Source organism: Monodon monoceros, unplaced genomic scaffold (assembly GCF_005190385.1).
Source record: "Monodon monoceros isolate NGI ecotype Baffin Bay Population unplaced genomic scaffold, NGI_Narwhal_1 Super_Scaffold_15, whole genome shotgun sequence".
NCBI lineage: Eukaryota > Metazoa > Chordata > Mammalia > Artiodactyla > Monodontidae > Monodon > Monodon monoceros.
Genome location: NW_021703771.1, coordinates 21,667,673 through 21,689,570, shown reverse-complemented (window position 1 = coordinate 21,689,570; position 21,898 = coordinate 21,667,673). Strand labels below are relative to the sequence as shown.

At 36.2% G+C, this 21,898-nt stretch overlaps 1 protein-coding gene across 1 annotated transcript in view; it reads left to right on the top strand.

Annotated features, from left to right (window-relative positions):
* The window catches only part of RNGTT (RNA guanylyltransferase and 5'-phosphatase), a 221,505-nt gene that overhangs the window by 20,136 nt on the left and 179,471 nt on the right, over window positions 1-21,898 (top strand). The window contains exons 5-8 of the mRNA XM_029223623.1: window positions 1,209-1,284; window positions 2,473-2,713; window positions 11,904-12,013; window positions 13,594-13,695. Coding sequence (XP_029079456.1) covers window positions 1,209-1,284; window positions 2,473-2,713; window positions 11,904-12,013; window positions 13,594-13,695 — 529 coding nt within the window. The remainder of the gene's footprint in view (window positions 1-1,208; window positions 1,285-2,472; window positions 2,714-11,903; window positions 12,014-13,593; window positions 13,696-21,898) is intronic.

Below are 21,898 nucleotides of genomic sequence, written 5' to 3'. Positions count from 1 at the left end.
GCCCTTCCATCCGCCAACTTATTCTTGAAAGGTTAGTTTTCCTCAGATTCCATCCTTAATTATCTTCTCTTGTTCTGTTGATACTTACCCATTCTCAGTGATTTTGCCCACACCACAGACTGCTTCTGTAGTGACTATATGCTGATTATTCTTGAATCCACAACTCCAGCTAGATCTCTCTGTGAAGCTCTTTACCCTTATTTCCAAATATTTGTAAGTCTCATAAGAACCTTAAACTCAGCATGTCCAGCTGTACTCATTGCCTTGCCCGAAAGACTGATGTAAACTCCTGTACTTCCTTACCTGGTAAAGGGGGCCATTGCCCAAATAGTCACCCAAGTCAGAAACCAAACTCTCAGTGTTGACAGTTATTCACCCCTCAGTTTGCACATTCTGCCTTAAATGTTTCTTCCATAAATTACTGGGATGGCTTCCTTACTAGTTTTCTTGCTTCATTGATGCTCCGTCTCTACTTTACGTTGAGCTGCCATTGAAGTGGGTTCTCTACAGCGTGATCATTTAATAATGTACACCAAGCTGTTTTTATTACTTTTCAAAGTAGTTAAAATGACTTGAAAATGCAGTCAGTTTTAGGATTTATGAAACTCACTTGCAGCTTTTCAGAATATAGAGGCAGGACCACACTGATCTTGAATATGTCCTGAAAAAAAGCTTAACAAAAATAAATGTCTTTTTCTCAGCAGGTTTTTCTTCTAAAAGTTCATTTTGGAAGATTACAAGCTAATGTAAAGATACAGTCAGTTGGTTTCTAGAGAACTTTGTTTTTATTGTACTGTGTATCCATCAGTTATTTTCCGTATCTAGTGAAGTGTCTCGCGTGCATGTGTGTGTGCGTGCGCCTATGTTCTTTAGAGTTGTGTGTTTGATGAAATACCTCCTTATTTAAAATGCTTGGAATCTTTTAGTTTTAAGATAAAACTTTAGACCTTAGAAACAGTTGTAACTAATAAATCAGTATATGTTATATTTAAACTTATAGCTAGTGCTATAAATTATTTTCTAAGTAATTTAAGCTGACAGGTTTAATAGTTATAAAAGAAGGCCAAGCTTTAAAAATGTATTTTATAAAATGATTGAAAAAAAATTTTTTTTTTTTTGATTGAAATGTTTTGATTGCAGGTTGGGGTTTTAAAGTAAAACGTAGCCTCTGAAGTGATTTATTAAATCAAAATTGTTTTATTTTTTAGGTGTTCATTGTACCCATGGTTTCAATCGCACTGGTTTCCTCATATGTGCCTTCTTGGTGGAGAAAATGGATTGGAGGTATTTGTTTCTTGTTATAATGGAAGAAGACATATTTAGTAATTGATAAAAATTTTTTATTGCTTTTTCAGTTATAGCATTTTATATTGCCAGGTTTTTGGTGAAGTCATGAGTAATATGATTGATTCAAGTGGTTCTCATTTTAGATTTGGTTAATCTTTCGAACACCATTCATTACCTGGTGTTTTCTACTAAGTAGCACTTTTGAGTGCTTATGGATCCCGTATACTATGCATTTTCTTTTCCAGATTTTTTTTCACATCTTACAGAATTATCAGAGACAAGTTCTCCCAATATTTTGTGTACGTTTTCACCTTGGAGGTTACTATTGTTTTTCTTTTCATTTTTAATAGTACCTTTTAAAAATACCTATTGAGTACTAGGAAAAACTTAAATGCTATACAGAAAAGGTATTTTGGGGGACAGAGCTATTCTGTTTAAACCAATAAGCATGTCTTTCTGAGCAGCTGTTATTTGTAAAGTGTCTTTTTAGATTCTGAGAGATTAGAGAATGGGATACTACTAACTGAATTTCCTCATTTACTTTGAAGGTCTTTACTTTTGTTTACAAAGCCTTTCACACAGTAGATCCTTCTCTGAATATAATCAGCTGAAGTACACATGTGATTGTATATTTTCCTGTTCATTCATCCTTGGGGGTTCTCTACTGCATGCACTTCTAGCCCTGCCTTTCTGGCCTTTCAGATGCTCTACACAGTAATGCTACACGATACAGACTCCTATGTCAGACTCAGCCTATGCTTAGCCTCTCTCTGATGACCTGTACTCTTAATGCCTGGGTGTGTTGAAAGTTCCTGAAGAACCAGCATGCTTTTACTCTCTTTTCATATTGCTATTCACATTTCTTTGATGTTTTCGCTGGGAGCCAGACCTCAAACTTCAAGGGTTTACTTAAATTCCTTACAGACTGTACCCAGTCTCGTCTATACACTCATTGCGGTTTACCTCTAGAGTTTTGGAAATTCCCATGTACTTATGTTAAAAATGTTTCAGAATGAATTTGTCTCTTAATAGATTGAATGCCTTGAGCGTGGGGACTGTGATTTGTCCATTTTAGAAAACCTCTATTATGCTTTGTATAATAGCCTTAAATGTAACAAGTGAATTTTGATAAATCTGCATAAATGGAGAGTAGTGAGGAAATTGCATGGTGTTTATTTTCCATAGTATTGAAGCAGCAGTTGCTACTTTTGCTCAAGCCAGACCACCAGGAATTTATAAGGGTGATTATTTGAAAGAACTTTTTCGTCGCTATGGTGATATAGAGGAAGCACCACCCCCACCTCTATTGCCAGATTGGTGTTTTGAGGATGATGAAGACGAAGATGAGGACGAGGATGGAAAAAAGGAATCAGAACCTGGGTCGAGTGCCTCCTTTGGCAAAAGGAGAAAAGAACGTTTAAAACTGGTAATGTTTAAAAATACTATTATAGCCTTTACCTTTTCTTCTACAGCTTCATTGAGACTTATGCAAACGGAATGTTAACTATGTTTGTTTTGCTAGATTTGTTAGATTATTTCATTCTGGTTATTTCCAGAGACTCTTGATAGCCATGGATCTTTGCCTTTTCTACAAGAAAAGTTTCAGTTATATAAATTCATCCTGTTTTTGTTTCTTAGGTAAACCAAAGAACTCTTAGATGTTAGATTGAGAATTTATTGTTTCTTTGCAAACTATTGTGAGATTCTAACTAAATATGGAGTGAAAATTTTTACTGATGCTTTACAAAATTGTCCCATAGTTAAAATAACTGCATATAAATTCTGCTCCTTTCCATGGGTGGTGTTTTCATATTTTTCTGTAAAGTTGAACTCAGAAGATTCTTATTTCTTCTATAGCCAACTCCTGTTAATCTTCTAGAAATAAAAGGCCTAAGAAAAAACATTAGGCATTACCTTCTTTTCTCGGGAGGACAGGAGAGATGTTGAGAAGAAGATTGCTGGTTGTACTTGTACATACACAAGTAGATGGTGTAGACCAAAGGGTAAAGTTAGGGAAAGTGTGGCGGTAATTAATTGTTCATAAAGATAATAATTAAGGTGTGTGAGATATCATGGTTGAGCAGTAAATCCCACAACTCATTTATTAGTATGCATTGATTGACAGGCAAGGAAGAAAATTCCTTGTTTTATGTAAATAATAAAATACAGTTACTTAGGGCTTAAAAAAAAGTCTCTTGTTTGAAAAACATTGTTTTAATATGTATTTACACATTTCAAACTTCAAGACTCAGCGGATACTGAAAGTGTAAATTGTTTTGAAACATAGAAATAATTTCAAAAATAACTTAGTTTTTTACTCTAACTTATTTTCTGGACTAGTTTTTTACTCTAACTCATTTTCTGGACTTAGATATCTGAAATTACTGAATCACATACCTAGAAAAATAAGAATCACATTCTAAAGAAAGTCTAATAGCATAATATGACATATAGATGATTACCCTCTTATCACTTCTGTGAGGGAATTCAACTGTATTTTTTAAGAATAACATTAATCATGAGCATATGCTTAATGTATTTTTGAATTATGATCTAGTATTTGAATGTGTAAAAGAGTTTAAAACAAACAGTTACTATTTTTACAAAATAGGGTCAAGTTTGCGGCATTTATTTTTCTTTGCCATCAGAAGGTATCTTAAAAATGACATTTATTTTATAAACTTAAGCACCATTAAATCCCTATAATTGCAAATGAGCTCCAGCAGCATTAAGAGGAAGCTAGCTAAGAAGAGCATGTTTCTTTAGGGGAATAAATGACATATAAAATAAAATCCCAAACCTAGTTTCTCCTGGTTTGTTTTGTCAGTTACTAAGAGGGGTGTTTAAAAATTCCCCACTGTGATTGTGGATTTACCTATTTCTCCTTGTAGTTCTGTCAGATTTTGCTTTTTATATATATATATACTTTTTTTTTTTTTTTTTTTTTTTTTGCGGTACGCGGGCCTCTCACTGTTGTGGCCTCTCCCGTTGCGGAGCACAGGCTCCGGACGCGCAGGCTCAGTGGCCATGGCTCACAGGCCCAGCCACTCTGCGGCATGTGCAATCTTCCCGGACTGGGGCACGAACCTGTGTCCCTTGCATCAGTGGGCAACGACTCTCAACCACTGCGCCACCAGGGAAGCCCTGCTTTATATATTTTGAGGTGATATTTGGTTTATACAAATATGTATAAAAGATTATTTTATCTTTACAATGTCTTAACTTTTAGCATTGTAAAAGATCTGATATTTATATGGTAGTACAAGTGTTCTTTTGGATAGTGTTTGTATGGAAGACCTTGTATCTATCTTTTTACTTTCAGCCTTTATTAATCCTTTAATTAAGGTATGACTCTTATAAGCATCATGTTGCTGGGTTTTGTTTACCTAGTCATCAGTTTTTGCCTTATTGGAATATTTAGTCTATGTACATTTATTTTACTGATATAATTTAAACTTACTGTTTCACTATTTGTTTTGTTTTGTTTGATTTTGTTTATCCCACTTGTGGTATGGTCCTTTTTATCTTCCTTTCTTGCCTTAAAAAATTAATTAATTAATTAATTTTTGGCTGCGTTGGGTCTTCGTCATTGGGTCTTCATCGCTGTGCGCAGGCCTCTTATTGTGGTGGCTTCTCTTGTTGCGGAACACGGGCTCTAGGCGCACGAGCTTCAGTAGTTGCGGCTCACAGGCTTAGTTGCTCGGCGGCATGTGGGATCTTCCTGGACCAGGGATTTAACCCGTGTCCCCTGCATTGGCAGGCAGATTCTTAACTACTGCACCACCAGGGAAGTCCTCTTGCCTTCTTTATGCTTAATTATTTTTACCCTTCTGTCACCCCAACCCATGCTTGTTATACATTCCTTTACTGTTTTTTTAGTGGTTACCCAATATTTCAGTATGCATCTTTGACTGTTGAAGTCTGGTAAATGTTAGTACTTTTGCCACTTTTTAGATAATGCAAGAATCCAAGAACTTTTGAGTCCATTCATCTCTTACTGCCCTTTTGGTATTGTGTATTTTAGTTCTCTCTATACTTTAAATCCCATAAGACATCATCATCATCATCATCATTATATGGTTAATATTCATTAGCTATACCCACGTATTTATCCTTTCTGGTGCTCTTCATTTCTTTGTGTATTTTTGTGGTTCCATTTGCATAGTTTTCCTTCTAACTGAAGCACTCTCTTCAGTATTTTCTTTAATGTGGATCTGCTGTGACACATTGTTTCAGCATTTGTGTGAAAATGTCTTTATATACCCCATGATTTTAAGAACAGTTGTTCTTCAAAATCCAGATTCTAGAATTCTGGGTTGATATGTTGAAGATATTATTCCATAATTCATTTCTGTTGAGAAGTTACTTCTTTGAAGAGAATTTCTTTTTGGTTTTGATTTTCAACAGTTTTACTATGATGTTTCTACCTGTGGTTTTCTTTGTATTTTTCCTGCTTCCTACTTACAGTGATTCTTGAATTTATGATTGGATTTTTAAATCAGTTTTAGACAATTCTTGACCATTATCTCTTCAAATATTGTTTTAGATTCATTCTTTCTCCTTTCTCCTTCTACTCAATAGACCTTTTAAATATTATTATTTTTTAAAATGTCTCATATGTTCTTTTCTATATTCTCCACTTTTTTGTTTCATTTTTTCAGTCTGGTTATTTTTTTTCTGACCTATCTTCCAGTGTATTAATTCTCTCTGTAGCTTTGTCTAAGCTGCTGTTAAATTCATCCACTGAGTACTTAATTTCAGTTATTTTACTTTCACTTCTGGAATTTCAGTTTGAGTATTAAAGTAACTTTCAGTTCTCTGCTAGAATTCTGCATCTTGTCATTTAGGTTTTTGAATTTATAAGGCTATTTTATTTTATTTTATTTTTATTTATCTATTTATTTTTTTGCGGTACGCGGGCCTCTCACTGTTGTGGCCTCTCCGTTGCGGAGCACAGGCTCTGGACGCGCAGGCTCAGCGGCCATGGCTCATGGGCCCAGCTGCTCCGCGGCATGTGGGATCTTCCCGGACCGGGGCACGAACCCATGTCCCCTGCATCGGCAGGTGGACTCTCAACCACTGCGCCACCAGGGAAGCCCTATTTTGTTTTACTTTTAAACCTTTTGGCCATGCGGCTTGTGGGATCTTAGTTCTCTGACCAGAGATTGAACCTGGGCCATGGCAGTGAAAACGCTGAGTCCTAACCACCGGACTGCCAGGGACTCCCTATTAAGCCTATTTTAAAGCCTATGTCAGATAACTCTAGTATGTGGATACCCTCTGGATCCTTTTTTTAGTTTTTCTTCTTGTATTCATTTGATTTCTAGTCAACTGTAGGTTTTTTGTTTTGTTTTTGTTTTAAATACCTGGGTATTTCTGCTTACTAGACATTATGTATGAAAAATTGTGGAAATAATTTAAGGTTCTGCATGCTGTTTTCTTCCTTCAGAGAAGATTTACCTTTGCTCCTACACAGGATTAGGAATAGAACATCTTAACTCAATCAAGAATTGAACTGTTTAGAAGCTAGGCTTTAGTTTTGGGGGGCTGGTCTGTTTTTGATTCACCCCAGTTTTGTAGTGTGGCCCCTTGGGAATTCTAACTGAAATCCTGGAGCATTAAGCAGGACCCCTCTCCTTGGTGACCTGGACTCCAATTTTTGTTTTCCCATTCTTGTGATAAATGCTGAAAGTTCTGTTCAGTTTTGTAGCCTCTCAGCTACCATTTTGGAAACAGTACCTTTAGAGGAAAATCCTAGAGGAAAAAAGCTATGCCAGATGTCTGTCTCATCTCTCAGGGCTTCCCTTCCTTCTGAGTTCTTGGCCCTTCAGGTCCTTACTGCCTTTCTAATTCTCTGATATCTTAAAACAGGTGCTTTTAACATTTTTGTCTAGCATTTCTCATGGCTGCAAAATTTGTCTAAATAAACTAGTCTCCCATTGCCAAAAGCAGAATGCTTACCTTCTTTGTTTTTGGAGAAAGTAATTAGATTTGATTTCTGACTGACAATGCAATGGTAATTTTCAAGAATATTTGAGCTTATACTTCCAAAGGTAGAGTTATGAAAAAAGAAAATTCTGAAGCCTTATGCATTTTTGGTAGGTTTCTCCTCTTTTCAAGTCATAACTAGTAAATACTAAAATTATTAAATATGTTTTTATTTGTAAAAATAATATACTGACATTAAAGAAAATTTGAAAACAAATAATCCTTCAACTTTTACCCTACCACTGGCATTTTTGTTATCTTAAAAGAATTTCTCCGCAATTACTTACCTATCTGTCTCTTTAAAAGTGTACACAAGTGACATACAGATCAATTTTCTTTGTAAAATAAAAATGTGAACATCTAGAGGTATATAGGGTAAGAAGTGAAGTTTTCTTTTCCTGGTACATACAGAACTACCTCATTCTTTTTGGCTAGCACCGAAGAGAATAGTTTATAAAAAGCAAACAGAACATTTCTTTAGAAGACAAGAGAGGATATCAATCCATAAAATAATGGCAAGCTATTATGAAGAAGAACCAGTTAGAGACCTTAGAAATGATAATAATAAAGAAAAATGTCAGTAGGTGGGTTGGATAGCAGACTGAAGTTAGCTGTGGAGGAAATTATCAAGCTGGAAGATCTAGCTAAGAAATTCTTCCTGGATGTAGCACAAAAAGACAAAGAAATATGAAAAATAGTTTAGAGTTTTGTAGTGATCTGTATGGATGATTTAATAGTATGAAAAGTCATAGAGGGGATGCATACGGTAAGGAGATGAAGTGTCCACCTGAGGATAATTTTCTGTGGTACAGCAGGGCCAGGTCAGACTAGTGATTTTAAGCAGCTGATGGGAGGTGAGAAAAAGGACACAGTTGTGGTAGGGGTCCTCAGTACCACCTCTCTTTTGGAGATTCTCTAGGATTCAGCATATAGTTGTACTCACAGCTGAGATTTAACGCAGCGGTATACTAAGATCCTGCTGGATCATAAGGGACAAAGACAAGTGGAGTTTTGAAGAGTCCACGTGCAGGCTTCCTTATGCTCTCTCCTTCCCACGAGGGGTCGTACAGAGCTCACTCTTCCCACAGCAATGGAAATGCATCAGCGCATGTGTGGTGTTTCTGTCTAGGAAAGCTCGTTAGAGTCTCAGTGCCCAAGGTTTTTATTCATGGTTGGTCATGTAGGCAGCTTGTGCCTAGCGTGTATCAATATTCCAGAATCCCAGAAGGAAAACATTTGTTCAGCGTAAACTATTGCCTGTACAAATAGTTTAGGCGTGATGAACCAGCCTTATCAGCTGACTGAGAACACTGAGAGTCATGTTCCCAGATGCCATCCAGGGGCCAACCTTGCAAGCAGTCCTATTATGTTAACTCTTACCTGCACACTGGTACAGACTATTCGAGTAGTTTGGTTATGAGCAAAAAGGGTAACTAAGGGTGATTGCTTGATGCAGACATATTCAGAAAAGGCTTTTTAGTATGGAATAAACTCAAGCATATCTATTACTTGAGGATAAGGAGCTAGTGGAATCAATGAAGTTGAAAATAAATGAAATGTTAGAGGAATTAATGATAGAGCAGTTTCTGAGGAGATTAAAGGGAATGAAGTTCAAGAGCAGATAGAGAAATAGGTCTTCAGCAAGAGGAGGGAAATCTCATCCTTAGCCCTGAGATTGTGATTTTTCCTCAGTAAATTTCAGCTGCCTGTGTGTGGAAGTGGAGATTAATGGTGGGTTGATACAAGGTCGGCTATATTTAGTATGGGTGTGATGGAAGGATCAGAGGGTAAAGAGTACAGAGGATATCAGGTGAAGGGTAATTGAAGTAATCAGTGATAGGATCTAGGTTGAATAGGAAGTAAGGTCAGGATGGGGGAGCTGTCAGACTGGAAAGGGAGGAGTGAAGGATTGTTAGTCTTGGTGAAATTGAAAAGTGAGCTTAGTGAGAGTAAAAGAGTTAAGCTGTTTAATGAAAGAGGTCAGAAGAGCATATTGGTTTAGAATGTTGTGGGTACCCAGTCAATGTAAGTTGAGTTGATGAATCAAAAGGTGGAGCAGTCTGGAATGAGGATGATATGACCATGGAGCAGGCTGTTCAAGTTAAGCACAGATGAGAGGATCATTAAAAAAGAAATTACAGGGCTTCCCTGGTGGCGCAGTGGTTGAGAGTCCGCCTGCCATTGCAGGGGACGCGGGTTCGTGCCCCGGTCTGGGAGGATCCCACATGCCGCGGAGCGGCTGGGCCCATGAGCCATGGCCGCTGAGCCTGTGCGTCCGGAGCCTGTGTTCCGCAACGGGAGAGGCCACAACAGAGGGAGACCCGCGTACCGCAAAAAAAAAAAAAAAAAGAAATTACAGAACTGTGAAGCTTAGGTTGTATGATGGGTCAGATTGTCTCAGTGGATGTTAATGTTACCAATATAATGACAGAAGTTAGCATGGTGAGAAATACTGATGGTTTTGATGAATGTGTGGAAGTGACCAGAGGTCAATATATGAAGGATAGAGCATTTTGTTAATTTAGATTATCTGGTTGCAAGTAACAGAAACTAACTCAAACTAGCTTAAGTAATAAGAGGAATTTACTATGAGTAAATGGGTGCAGCTCAAGCGCAGGAATATAGCTGATTCCTTGTTTATCTGGGAGATTTCTGATTCTTTGTTTACGAGGGATATTTAATGTCCTATATCTAAGCTTATGTGTTATAATTTTCGCCACATGCGGAGACTTTCTGAGTCCAAATTCCAGGTTACCAGAAGAGAGAACCTGATAGGTTCAGATAGAGTTAGGGGTTCACTCATGCTCCCATCAACTTTGGCTGGAGTGGCATGTTATCTTTCATGTCATGTAACATGGCTTGTGGGTGGGGAAGGCATCCCATCCACAAAGAGAGCCGTTGTGCAACCAACCACAGTGGATGTTTGCTCTACCTGACATCTAGCTGAGTGATGTAGCTGAATGAGTCTGAATGGAAGAGGAACTTTTGAAAGAGGCCGGGAAAGCAGTGAGGATATAAGAGAATTGTTTACACTACTACCATGGGACTTGGGCAGTAGGAGAATGAGTAGCTTTCACTTAAGAGAAAAGTGAGTGGTCTTCTTTGTGCAGAGCTAGCTTCTAGTTAAGACATGGGGTACAGTGTGTTCATGAAAAAGGTTGAGTTTACAGGGAAGGTTATTGGTAAAACTTAAAAAAAATTCTGTGCTATTAGTACCTTCAGAATAAAGATAATGCTTTCTTTTTTAAATTAGTATATACAAGATGTAATTTCATCAGGATATTGAAGTTATGAGTATCTCAATTACTAAATATGTTAAAAAAACTTATCCACCTGGTTAAGCTTTCCTTTGAAAATTTTCTTTAGTTATTATATTTAATGGTAGAAATGGTTCTAAAACAGGAATTTCATTGGCTGATAAAGAGAGGTTATGGTGTAATAGGAGAGGAATGGTATTCTTTGATACTTTGGCTCATGGAACCTCTCTTTAAGGAAAACAAGGTAGATGACATTTTAGATAACTGTAAAATATGATTCAGAATTAGGGGCAAAAAATAGTCTGCTGGATTGACTTTAGGACTCTTCTAAATTTGACAGGGATGTATGTGGACTAAGTATTGTGTTCTTTTTTTTTTTTTTTTTTCCTTCCCAACTAGTTCAGTTTGCCAAATCTTTGCCAGAATGTTGATCATTGTAGCTTGCAGACCCTATTTTTTATTCCCGAATTACGTTAACAGCTTGAGTTGTTTTATAGATATTTCTTGAGACTGATGCCAAACCTCTATGGGTCTCAAAGTAATTGAATCAAGACTATTTTTTTAGTCTTTAAAATTTCCAGGGGTGTTCTTTATTATTTGATATATAAATTCTCCATCTGCTTCACTTCTCTGTGATATTCTAAAAATATACTTGCTGTGAAATGGGTGAAATACAATAAGACATTGAATGTAGAATTTAGATTAAAAATTCAGTGATGAGTAATATTTAGTTTTTATGTTGATACATCCAATGACTGTAGCTTAGCTGCTTTGTCTACTGTTATACTCTTATTCTAGTTTACAAAGGTACATATTGTAGGTTTTTATCTCAAAATCCAAACTCCATCAGTGACACAACTTCTCACCCCCTTCCCCAAATGAGACTCATTGGTGAATGGAGAATCATTGGTGAATGGTATAGTATAGACCTGAGTTCAGATTCTGTTTTTACTACTTGAATAAATTACATAAAATCTTTATGCCTCATTTAGTCATTTGTGAAATAAATATAATGCACGTACTTTTCAGAATTGTTATAAGGATTAGAGAAACTGTTTGTAAAATGCCAGATACTTTGCCTGGCTCTGAGTAAATGGTAGGTAAGATATTATTGCTGTTATGATTACTGAGTAGTACCCATGGATGCTTTGACAACATGATATAGACACTGGCCTGTATATGTACATTGAAAATCATATGCTGGATTAAGGAAAACTAGTGTACAATCCCAGGGGAGTTTGTAGAACCTCCTGTAGCAGACCATTTGTTGCATATATTTGCTCAGATTTCTGAAAATAAATGTACCTTTCAGTCTGGTCTTTGTAAATGGATTTGAACTCTAATGTATTTTTCTTTTCCTTTTATTTTCAGGGTGCTATTTTTTTGGAAGGCGTAACTGTTAAAGGTGTAACTCAAGTAACAACTCAACCAAAGTTAGGAGAGGTACAACAGAAATGTCATCAATTCTGTGGCTGGGAAGGGTAATAAACATTTTCAATATTAATTAAAGTGTTAAATAAAATTTATTCTTATTCTGCAATACTTAACATTAATGCAAACAGTGTCATAGCTTCTTTGCTCCTTGAAGTTTCCTTGTTTACATAGAGTTCTTAAAAACATGTTTAGCAAGAGTTTATCAGATTTTTCTCAAGATAAACAGTGTAATAACCAGACTTTTGAGTCAAAATTAGATGACTCACATGTCTTCCTAATGGAATAGAAAATTACTGTTGTCACTTTCTGGTATTTGTTTTGTGAGATTGATTCTACTGTTGCTGAGTTTTTTAATTATTATTAAAAAAATATATTATTGTTATTTTTTGGCTACATTGGATCTTTGTTGCTGTGCGCAGGCTCTCTCTACTTGCAGCGAGTGGGGGCTCTTCGTTGTGGTGTGCGGGCTTCTCATTGCAGTGGCTTCTCTTGTTGCGGAGCACGGGCTTCAGAAGTTGTGGCATGCAGGCTCAGTAGTTTTGGCTTGTGGGGTCTAGAGCGCAGGCTTAGTAGCTGTGGGCGCAGGCTTAGTAGCTGTGGTGCACGGGCTTAGTTGCTCCGCGGCATGTGGGATCAGGGCTCGAACCTGTGTCCACTGCGTTGGCAGGCGGATTCTTAACCACCGCGCCACAAGGGAAGTCCCACTGTTGCTGATTAATGTTTTAGTTGCCCTTATCATTTTATTAAGAGAGAAGAGGTGAAACTTGAATGTGCCTCATTTTCCAGTTTTTCTGTCATCAGAAACCTGGGAGAATCAGCTTTAAATATGTTCTGCCCCTTACCATGACTTGAAGATATTTATCAGACATTTCATGGGAGAGGATTCAAGAGAGAGTTCACTGCTCGTTGCTCTCAGGTCTTGGTCTATGGTCATTTCTGTTGATCATTGCTATCTGTGGCAGAAAATTGTAATACAGCTGGAACATGATGAAACAGGATTATTGTTAAAAATTCCTAATATAAAGAACTTTTGGACTGGTATACATACAGATCAATAAACTAGAAATAATTTTAACTAAAAAATGTAAATGATGAAGTGCTATCAGTTTTAGTATTCTGTTAAACCCTTGCCAGTGTACTTTAATCTCGACCTGAATTTCTCCTGTTTTGTCACTTCTGGGCATCTTTTGAGGAGAAACTTGCTAACCCTGCAAAGTTATGCCAAGCTGGCAGTGTCATGATGGAGGAATATGGGGTCTAGAGCAATGTAAGATAGTCAAGGCAAGATTTAAACTTCTTCCTGAAGTAAAAGACTTGTAGATATACAAAGACTTGTAAACAGTATGTGCTTTACTGTTTAGATCATGTGTATTAATATTTAAAAATTAGCCCGATAGTCGTAGTTTGCAGTGGCAATTATGATCCTGTTAACTTGAGTTCTAAAATGTCAAGAAAATGATAACCTTTTGGTAGCATTTTTGTGAAAGCTGATATTATTCCAATTGACATTAATCTCATGATAGGGAAAACATTGTGCAAAATGTGTGACTCAGGTGAGCTTGGTTTAAGACATGTATTGCTTTGTATGGACACCAGCCATAATAGTAATACAGTGTTCTTCTTTAAGGTCTGGATTCCCTGGAGCACAGCCTATTTCCATGGACAAGCAAAATATTAAGCTTTTGGAGCAGAAGCCATATAAAGTAAGCTGGAAAGCAGATGGTACGCGGTAAGTTAGATTTCTTAAAAAATTGACTAATAACCCGAATGCTTGAAGAATATTGCTTTGTTGTTAGAGAAGGTTTGTATTCCTGGGAGTGACTTGAGCAGCAAAATAAGCATGTTTCATATATCATATAGTTTTTGTTTTGCTAGTATTCTTAGCTGTGTACTACAATTATAACTCTCATTCTGCTTAATTTTTGGTTTCAGAGTTATGTTAGTTTGACATGAATCTATACCAAATTTAAATCTGGAAGTATTTTTTCTTAATAATATTGTGCTTTTTGGTATGTTTGCTGCCTGCCACCTTGTCTTTAATGGTGTTGGACACTTCTAAAATTAACAGATGTATTATCAGTTTATAATCTAAAAATTACCAAGTCTCCTTGATTCACTCTGTATTTTGTTCCTTCGATAGTTTTCTTTTTCTCTTAATCCTTGCTAATACTTTTTGTAATTTTATACACTCTTAAGGTTGTTGTATTCTTATAACAAAGCTTAGCTTCAAGTTTCATATTCCTACATTTAAAAATATTTATTAGTATTAAAGCATAAAGTTGCTTCCTCAATAACATTAAACTTTTTCTTTCTCTTTTGTAATCCATTTTTTATAGCTTTGCTATATTATTTATTCATTCAGCAAATGTTATAATAATTGAAATAACAGATTAATATAGAACTCTTATTAACTTTTTCGTAATGAAGAAAATGTTTTAGAATAATTAGGAGTGCATGTATATATATGCATGTATGTATATATAGTATATGCATATATGTATATATATACATGCAATGTATACATATATATACACATATATGTACATATATAGATATTAATATAGAAGTCCTATTAACTTTTTCATAGTGAAGAAAATGTTTTAGAACAATTAGTGTATGTATTATATATACAAACACACACATATAATTAGAATAATGAGGAGTGCATGTATATATATATGCACACGCACACACGTATGTACACTTTAGTTTTTTTTCCAGATTTATTGAGATATAATTTGACATGACATTATGTAAGTTTAAGGTGTACAACTTGTTGATTTGATGCACTTATATATTGCAAAGTGGTTACTGCTGTAGTGTTAGCTGACATCTCTTTCACTTCTCATAATTACCATTTCTTTTTTGTGGTGAGAACATTTAAGATCTGTTGTTGTAGCAATTTTCAAGTATGTAATACAGTTTTTTTAACTATAATTACCATGTTGTTCATTAGATCCTCAGAACTTATTTGTCTTACAACTGGCAGTTTGTACCCTTTGACCAGTACCTCCCCATTTTCCCCACCCCTTAAGCTCCTGGTAACCACCATTCTAGTCTCGGTTTCTATGAGCTTTTTAGATTCCGCATATAAGTGATATCATACGGTATCTGTCTTTCTGTCTGACTTATTCCACCTGGCATAATGCCCTCAAATTCTATCTATGTTGTCACAAATGACAGGATTTCCTTCTTTCTCATGGCTGAATAATACTCCATTGTGTATATATATCTATATATACATATATATACATACCACATCTTCTTTATTTATCTATTTATTCATTTCTTGGTGGATACTTAGGTTATTTTCATATCTTGGCTATTGTGAATAATGTTGCAATGAAAATGGGAAAGAAGGTATATCTCTTTAAGATCTGCTTTTCACATTTTTAATTTTTTTTTTTTTTTTTTCCCGGTACGCGGGCCTCTCACTGTTGTGGGCTCTCCCGTTGCGGAGCACAGGCTCCGGATGCGCAGGCCCAGTGGCCACGGCTCACGGGCCCAGCCGCTCCGCGGCATGTGGGATCTTCCCGGACCGGGGCACGAACCCGTGTCCCCTGCATCGGCAGGCGGACTCTCAACCACTGCGCCACCAGGGAAGCCCCCTGTGTTCCTTTTTTTTTTATCATGGAGAAGGGAGACAAACTAGGAGTGATTAAAAGTCAATCAGAAGCACTGTTTACTGATCTAAAGCTATAGCGGATGATACCTGGTAGTAAACTGGTTAAAAAGAGAAAGTAACAGAACTCATTTTATTCCTTCTCCAAGCCCAAATCTTACTTGGACCCCCCATTATATAAAACAGACAAAAGTGGGGCTGCTTTGGTTGGTGAACATTTTGGGGTAGCATGTGGGGTTGCATTCTGGGTGGTCTCTAAGGTCACCATGGAACTTTTTTAGGGCAGCAATTCCCAAACGCCATTGGATGTTTGGGTTATATTATCATCATGATTGTATTACCATCATATTAAGCTTGCATTAAAAAAAAAATTTAGAGATCCAAATTCAGGCTTTGAGAATTTGTGTTTTTGAAAGCAACCCTAGCTGATTCTGATTTCCAGCCAGGTTCGGGAGCCATGGCCTTTAGTGCCGGTTGAACACAGTTTAAAAATCAGTGACTAAACCAGAGAAGTGTCTAGCCAGTCACTGAGTTAAGGATACAGCTGAGAATTTGTCCATTAATTGATTAAAGGAGATTCATGTAAAATGTTTATTATTATGGCATTCAATAAACGTTAGTTATTGGTGTCATAGTTTAAGACTCCTTGGAAAATCATTTTTACATGGTAACCAACATTTGGTTTCTCAGAATACATTCAGAATTCTCTTACGGTGTGAGTTAGTTATTGTACAAGAAGAAAAGTAGGTATAGGACAAAAACAATCTAATATTTTTAAATCAAACTTTTGAGATAGATGTCAGCTGGTCACATCTTTAGGATTTACTAAAGGATAGAAAGTTCCTTTAAATATTAGTTTCTTTAATTAAGCTACTTATCAATGTGAGAGTTACTACTTTTTAATAGAGGTACTGTCTCTGAAATGGTACTTAAGGATAAAAATCAACTGAATTCATTACCAAATCTGGCTAGAGAACTCTTAGAGCTAAACGGATATAGGTAAAACCTCTGTTGCAAACATTGGTGCAATCCCTGATTAGAATTTGGGGTTGCCCATATTCTAGGGGTAGCAAGCATCTGGAACTTCGAAACATTAAAAAAAAATCCTTTTTTTGTTAATATTTCTAAATACATATATTTTAAAAGAGAGCTAGGCTACAGGACCCAAATATATGAGAAGAATAATATTTATTCATACAGTCAGCAAATATTTATTGAACATCTACCATATGCCAGAGGTTTTGCTGGACTTAGGTAATTAGAACTAACCTGTTTAATATGATTATTTTTATTTTTTAATCTTAAGATGAGCATTTTCCGTTTTTAGAACATACTTTAAAAGATAAGCTGGGACGAAGTGAGAGAGCTGCATGGACTTATATACACTACCAAGTGTAAAATAGGTAGCTAGTGGGAAGCAGCCGCATAGCACAGGGAGATCAGCTTGGTGCTTTGTGACCACCTAGAGGGGTGGGGTAGGGAGGGTGGGAGGGAGATGCAAGAGGGAGGGGATATGGGAATATATGTATACGTAGAGCTGATTCACTTTGTTATAAAGCAGAAACAAACACACCGTTGTCAAGCAATTATACTCCAATAAAGATGTTAAAAAAAAAAGATATTACTTAATTGCTGCCAAGATAAAATTTTTGCTCTCTTTTATTGAGGCATTGGACTGTTTCCAGTTTTTTCTTTTATAAATAACTCCTTATACCCATCTTGATATAGCTTATGATGAAAATAATATTACTTGGATAAAGAGTATGGAAACTTCTAAACTCCTTGATACCTCTTGCCAAAAGTTGTACGTTACACCCCCAAACACTATTGCCTGAAAGAGCCCATTTCACTGCATTCTTGGCAGTTTGGGGTAGTTTCATTTAGTATAAATAATCATGTGGCCGGGTTGACAGTTGGGAAATGAAATTTGTTATTGATTTAATTAGCGTTTTGGGAAACAACAGTCGATTACACAAGTTCCTTTTGTATTTTGGCTATGGCACAAATTATATTTTAACAGATAACACGTATTGAGCACTTAGGTATACTAGACATCAGTCTGAGTATTTTATACAGAATATCTCATGTACTGTGCACAACTCTGTGAGGTGTAGGTACTATTATTATCCTCCTTTTATGAATTAGGAAAATGAGGCATGTAAAGGCAAGTGAGTTTTCCAAGCCCGCACAGTTATGTTAGTTACAGGACTGGGATTTGAATGTGGGTGGTCTGGCTCCAGAGCCTAGGATCTTTACCATGGTCTTGCTTTATACATGTATTTTTTCCTGTGTTGCCAGATATTGTCTTCATTATTATTTTTCACTATTTCTTTGGTTATTTTTACTGTTTTATTCTTATAGGTGAATTTTTATCTTAAAATACGCTTATTCTGGTGATGTCTTCCTTATATAGGGAGAGGAAAAGTTCTCCCCATGAGAACTTTTATCCCACACCTTGGGATGATCAATGTTAAGAGTTGGAGGTTTGGTTCTCTGGACTCTATGCCTCCACCTTCCTGCCTGCTGCCGCCTTCCCTCACTGCCTGATCCTCCATATAAATGGATACGATATATGCTGTTCTCTTATAAACTGTAGAAAACTTTATCAGGTTTCCTTCAAATCGCTTTGTGATGGTAATTGGAATTGCATTGCACCTTTCACTTAATGGGAAAATCAGTATCTTTGCAGAAATAATATTTATTGCTTTAGTAGATAACTATGAAGCTACTATAGGAGTTAGAAGGTCTCAAAGATGATACAAGACACTGTAGGTAAACAAAATACAATTCCTGCCCTTGAAGCAGCTTTAAGATGCAGTAAGAGATGTAGTAGAAGTATGTATAGTACAAAGCAGAATAAATAAGGAGAGGTAACAAAGAACTGCTAAGGAGCATTACTTGATATTCCATACGAAATATGAGTGCTCATTTTGATTTTAGGAGTATAATAATGGGTGTCCTAGATGGATGTTTACCTTTGATAGTGGAATAAAGAAGAGATACAGACCCATTTGTTATTTAGTATTGCATAGTGCTACTGACCTCACTGGTGGACATTTGCCCCGACTTCCATCTCAGCTCTAGAGCTATCTCTTGGATGAGATGTTAAGGGGATTTTCATACTTATTTTTTCATAATTCCACTATCCTTTAAGAACTGGTTATTTGCTCACATGCCCTAGTCCATTATGTGTGATTGTAGAAATGCTAAGTACTAGGTTGGGTAAAAAAGAGAAAACAAATCTGTTCCTCTCTGTGAATCAGTGAAAAATTGTTTGAAAGAATTGTAATTGATCTTCTAAGAATGTGTGCTCTATACAAAAGAAAATCAAAAGTAATCAGCCAGGTCACGGGGCAAATGTAAAATAAAACAAAGCCTTTGGAATATTTCTTCTGGTCTTCTCTTCTCATGAAGACTGATTGTTTTATAAAAATCAAAATGATTTTCACACCTTTCAGCCCCTTTGATATGTAAATGCTGCCCATACCATTTTAAGTGGCTTTAACATTTTATTCCAGATCAAGGTAAATCTGAGTAATCAATGTGGCTTTTTACTCTCTCCCATGGAAGACCAGGTAAAAGGATACTGTATTTTACATACTTAACTTGTGCATGGCTATGAAGTTCTAAAAAGCATAACCTGTAACATTCATGGTAGTTAGTGCAAGTGAATATATCATTTGATTTTATACTTTGAAGTGTAATGATACTCTGTATTCTCATTATAAACAGAGCTACTTAATCTAAAAGTAACTAATTAAAATAACCAACAGAGGCTTCTTAGCCTCAGAACAGATAGATTCATGAGATTTGTTAACCAGTATTGGAACTAATTACCTGATTTGTGCAATGAATAGTAATTTTGCAGTATTCTGTTACCTTGAAAGATTTTCAGATCCTCTTAATTAGGTCAAGATCAATGAATATGTCTATACCTTGCTAAACATTTTCCATTATTAATAGTTGTGAGTTTTTCTAACTTGGAATATATATATATGTAAAATGTCTTTTTTTTGGTTTCTTTTGTGATTCTGGTCACAAAATGAAAAAGTTTAATGAAAAAATGATAGTGACTTTAAAAATACTTTTCCTCATTATAAAATTACTTTGTATTCATTGTGGAAAACTTAGAAAGTGAAGATAAGGAAAAGAAAAAAATGAAAAGCAGCCATAATCTCACCAGTTAGAGATGTTGCTGCTAATGTTGGTGTGTATATTTTCAGACCTGTGTCTCTGTCTATATATATCATTTTGTTAAGTGAAAATGAATTCATTCCACAGTATTTTTTGGTGTATATTATGTATGCCATGTACCATTCTAGATGCTGGGCATTACAGTGGTCCCTGCCATAATGGAGCTTCTATTAGGGAAATATGTTTTCTACTTAAACTGTTTAGTATCTATGATTTATAGTTTAGTAATCTGCTATTTTTTTTTTTTTTTGCGGTACGCGGCCCTCTCACTGTTGTGGCCTCTCCCGTCGCGGAGCATAGGCTCCGGACGCGCAGGCTCAGTGGCCATGGCTCACCGTCCCAGCCGCTCCGCGGCATGTGGGATCTTCCCGGACCGGGGCACGAACCCGTGTCCCCTGCATCGGCAGGTGGACTCTCAACCGCTGAGCCACCAAGGAAGCCCAGTAATCTGCTGTTTTTAATTAATGATCCTAAATATTTTTCTATTTTATTAAACATTTTCCTATTCGATGACTAAAATAAAATTGTTTATTAAGGTAATCCTTGTTTATGGTTAAATAAATCAAGTAATACTGGAGATCCCTTCCATATCCCCTCCTTCTGTCTATCAGTATTACTCCCTAAAGGCAACCACTTTTTTTTTTTCCACATTATTGCGATATTTGCTTTATTATGGTGGTCTGGAAATGAACCTGCAATATCTCTGAGGTCTAACGCAACTTCTTTTAACCTTTTTTTATCTTTTAATTTACTTTATTTTTTTATACAGCAGGTTCTTATTATCATCCATTTTATACATATTAGTGTATATATGTCAATCCCAGTCTCCCAATTCATCTCACCACCACCACCCTCCCCACCACTTTCCCCCCTTGGTGTCCATATGTTTGTTCTCTACATCTGTGTCTCTATTTCTGCCCTGCACACTGGTTCATCTGTACCATTTTTGTAGGTTCCACATATATGTGTTAATATACAATATTTGTTTTCCTCTTTCTGACTTCACTCCACTCTGTATGACAGTCTCTAGATACATCCACATCTCGACAAATGACCCGATTTCGTTCCTTTTTATGACTGAGTAATATATGTACCACATCTTCCTTATCCATTCGTCTGTCGATGGGCATTTAGGTTGCTTCCATGACCTGGCTATTGTAAATAGTGCTGCAGTGAACATTGGGGTGCATGTGTCTTTTTGCATTATGGTTTTCTCTGGGTATATGTCCAGTAGTGGGATTGCTGGGTCATATGGCAGTTCTATTTTTAGTTTTTTGAGGAACCTCCATACTGTTCTCCATAGTGGCTGTATCAATTTACATTCCCACCAACAGTGCAAGAGGGTTCCCCTTTCTCCACACCCTCTCCAGCATTTGTTGTTTGTAGATTTTCTGATGATGCCCATTCTAACTGGTGTGAGGTGATACCTCATTGTAGTTTTGATTTGCATTTCTCTAATAATTAGTGATGTTGAGCAGCTTTTCATGTGCTTCTTGGCCACCTGTATGTCTTCTTTGGAGAAATGTCTATTTAGGTCTTCTTCCATTCTTTGATTGGGTTGTTTGTTTTCTTTAATATTGAGTTGCATGAGCTGTTTATATATTTTGGAGATTAATTGTCCGTTGATTCGTTTGTAAATATTTCCTCCCATTCTGAGGGTTGTCTTTTCATCGTTTGTAGTTTCTGTTGCTTTGCGGAAGCTTTTGAGTTTCATTAGGTCCCGTTTGTTTATTTTTGTTTTTATTTCCTTTTTTTTATACTTATTTTGTGGTTATCCTCAAATCTCTAAATAATATGTTTATGTTGCTGTTTATTAATTAACTTTAGGTGAGTTCCTAATGTGGTCATGAGGATGTGGCTTACCAGTACCTCTGTTCCCACCTGTCTTTTCTTCTAGTTTCTCCTCATAGGTAAACTATTATTGTTAGTTCTCTTCATCGATCATGCCTGTATATTTAATCTTCCCTTTATCCTAATAACCCTAATGTAGTGTTTCTTAACTTGTTAAGATGCGGACTTTAGAGTTCTCTGTCTTCCATCTACTTCTGTTATGTCAGCTCTAACTTTAATATTGTCAACTCTGTTTACATTTACATGCTGTTTGTTAAACATAGGG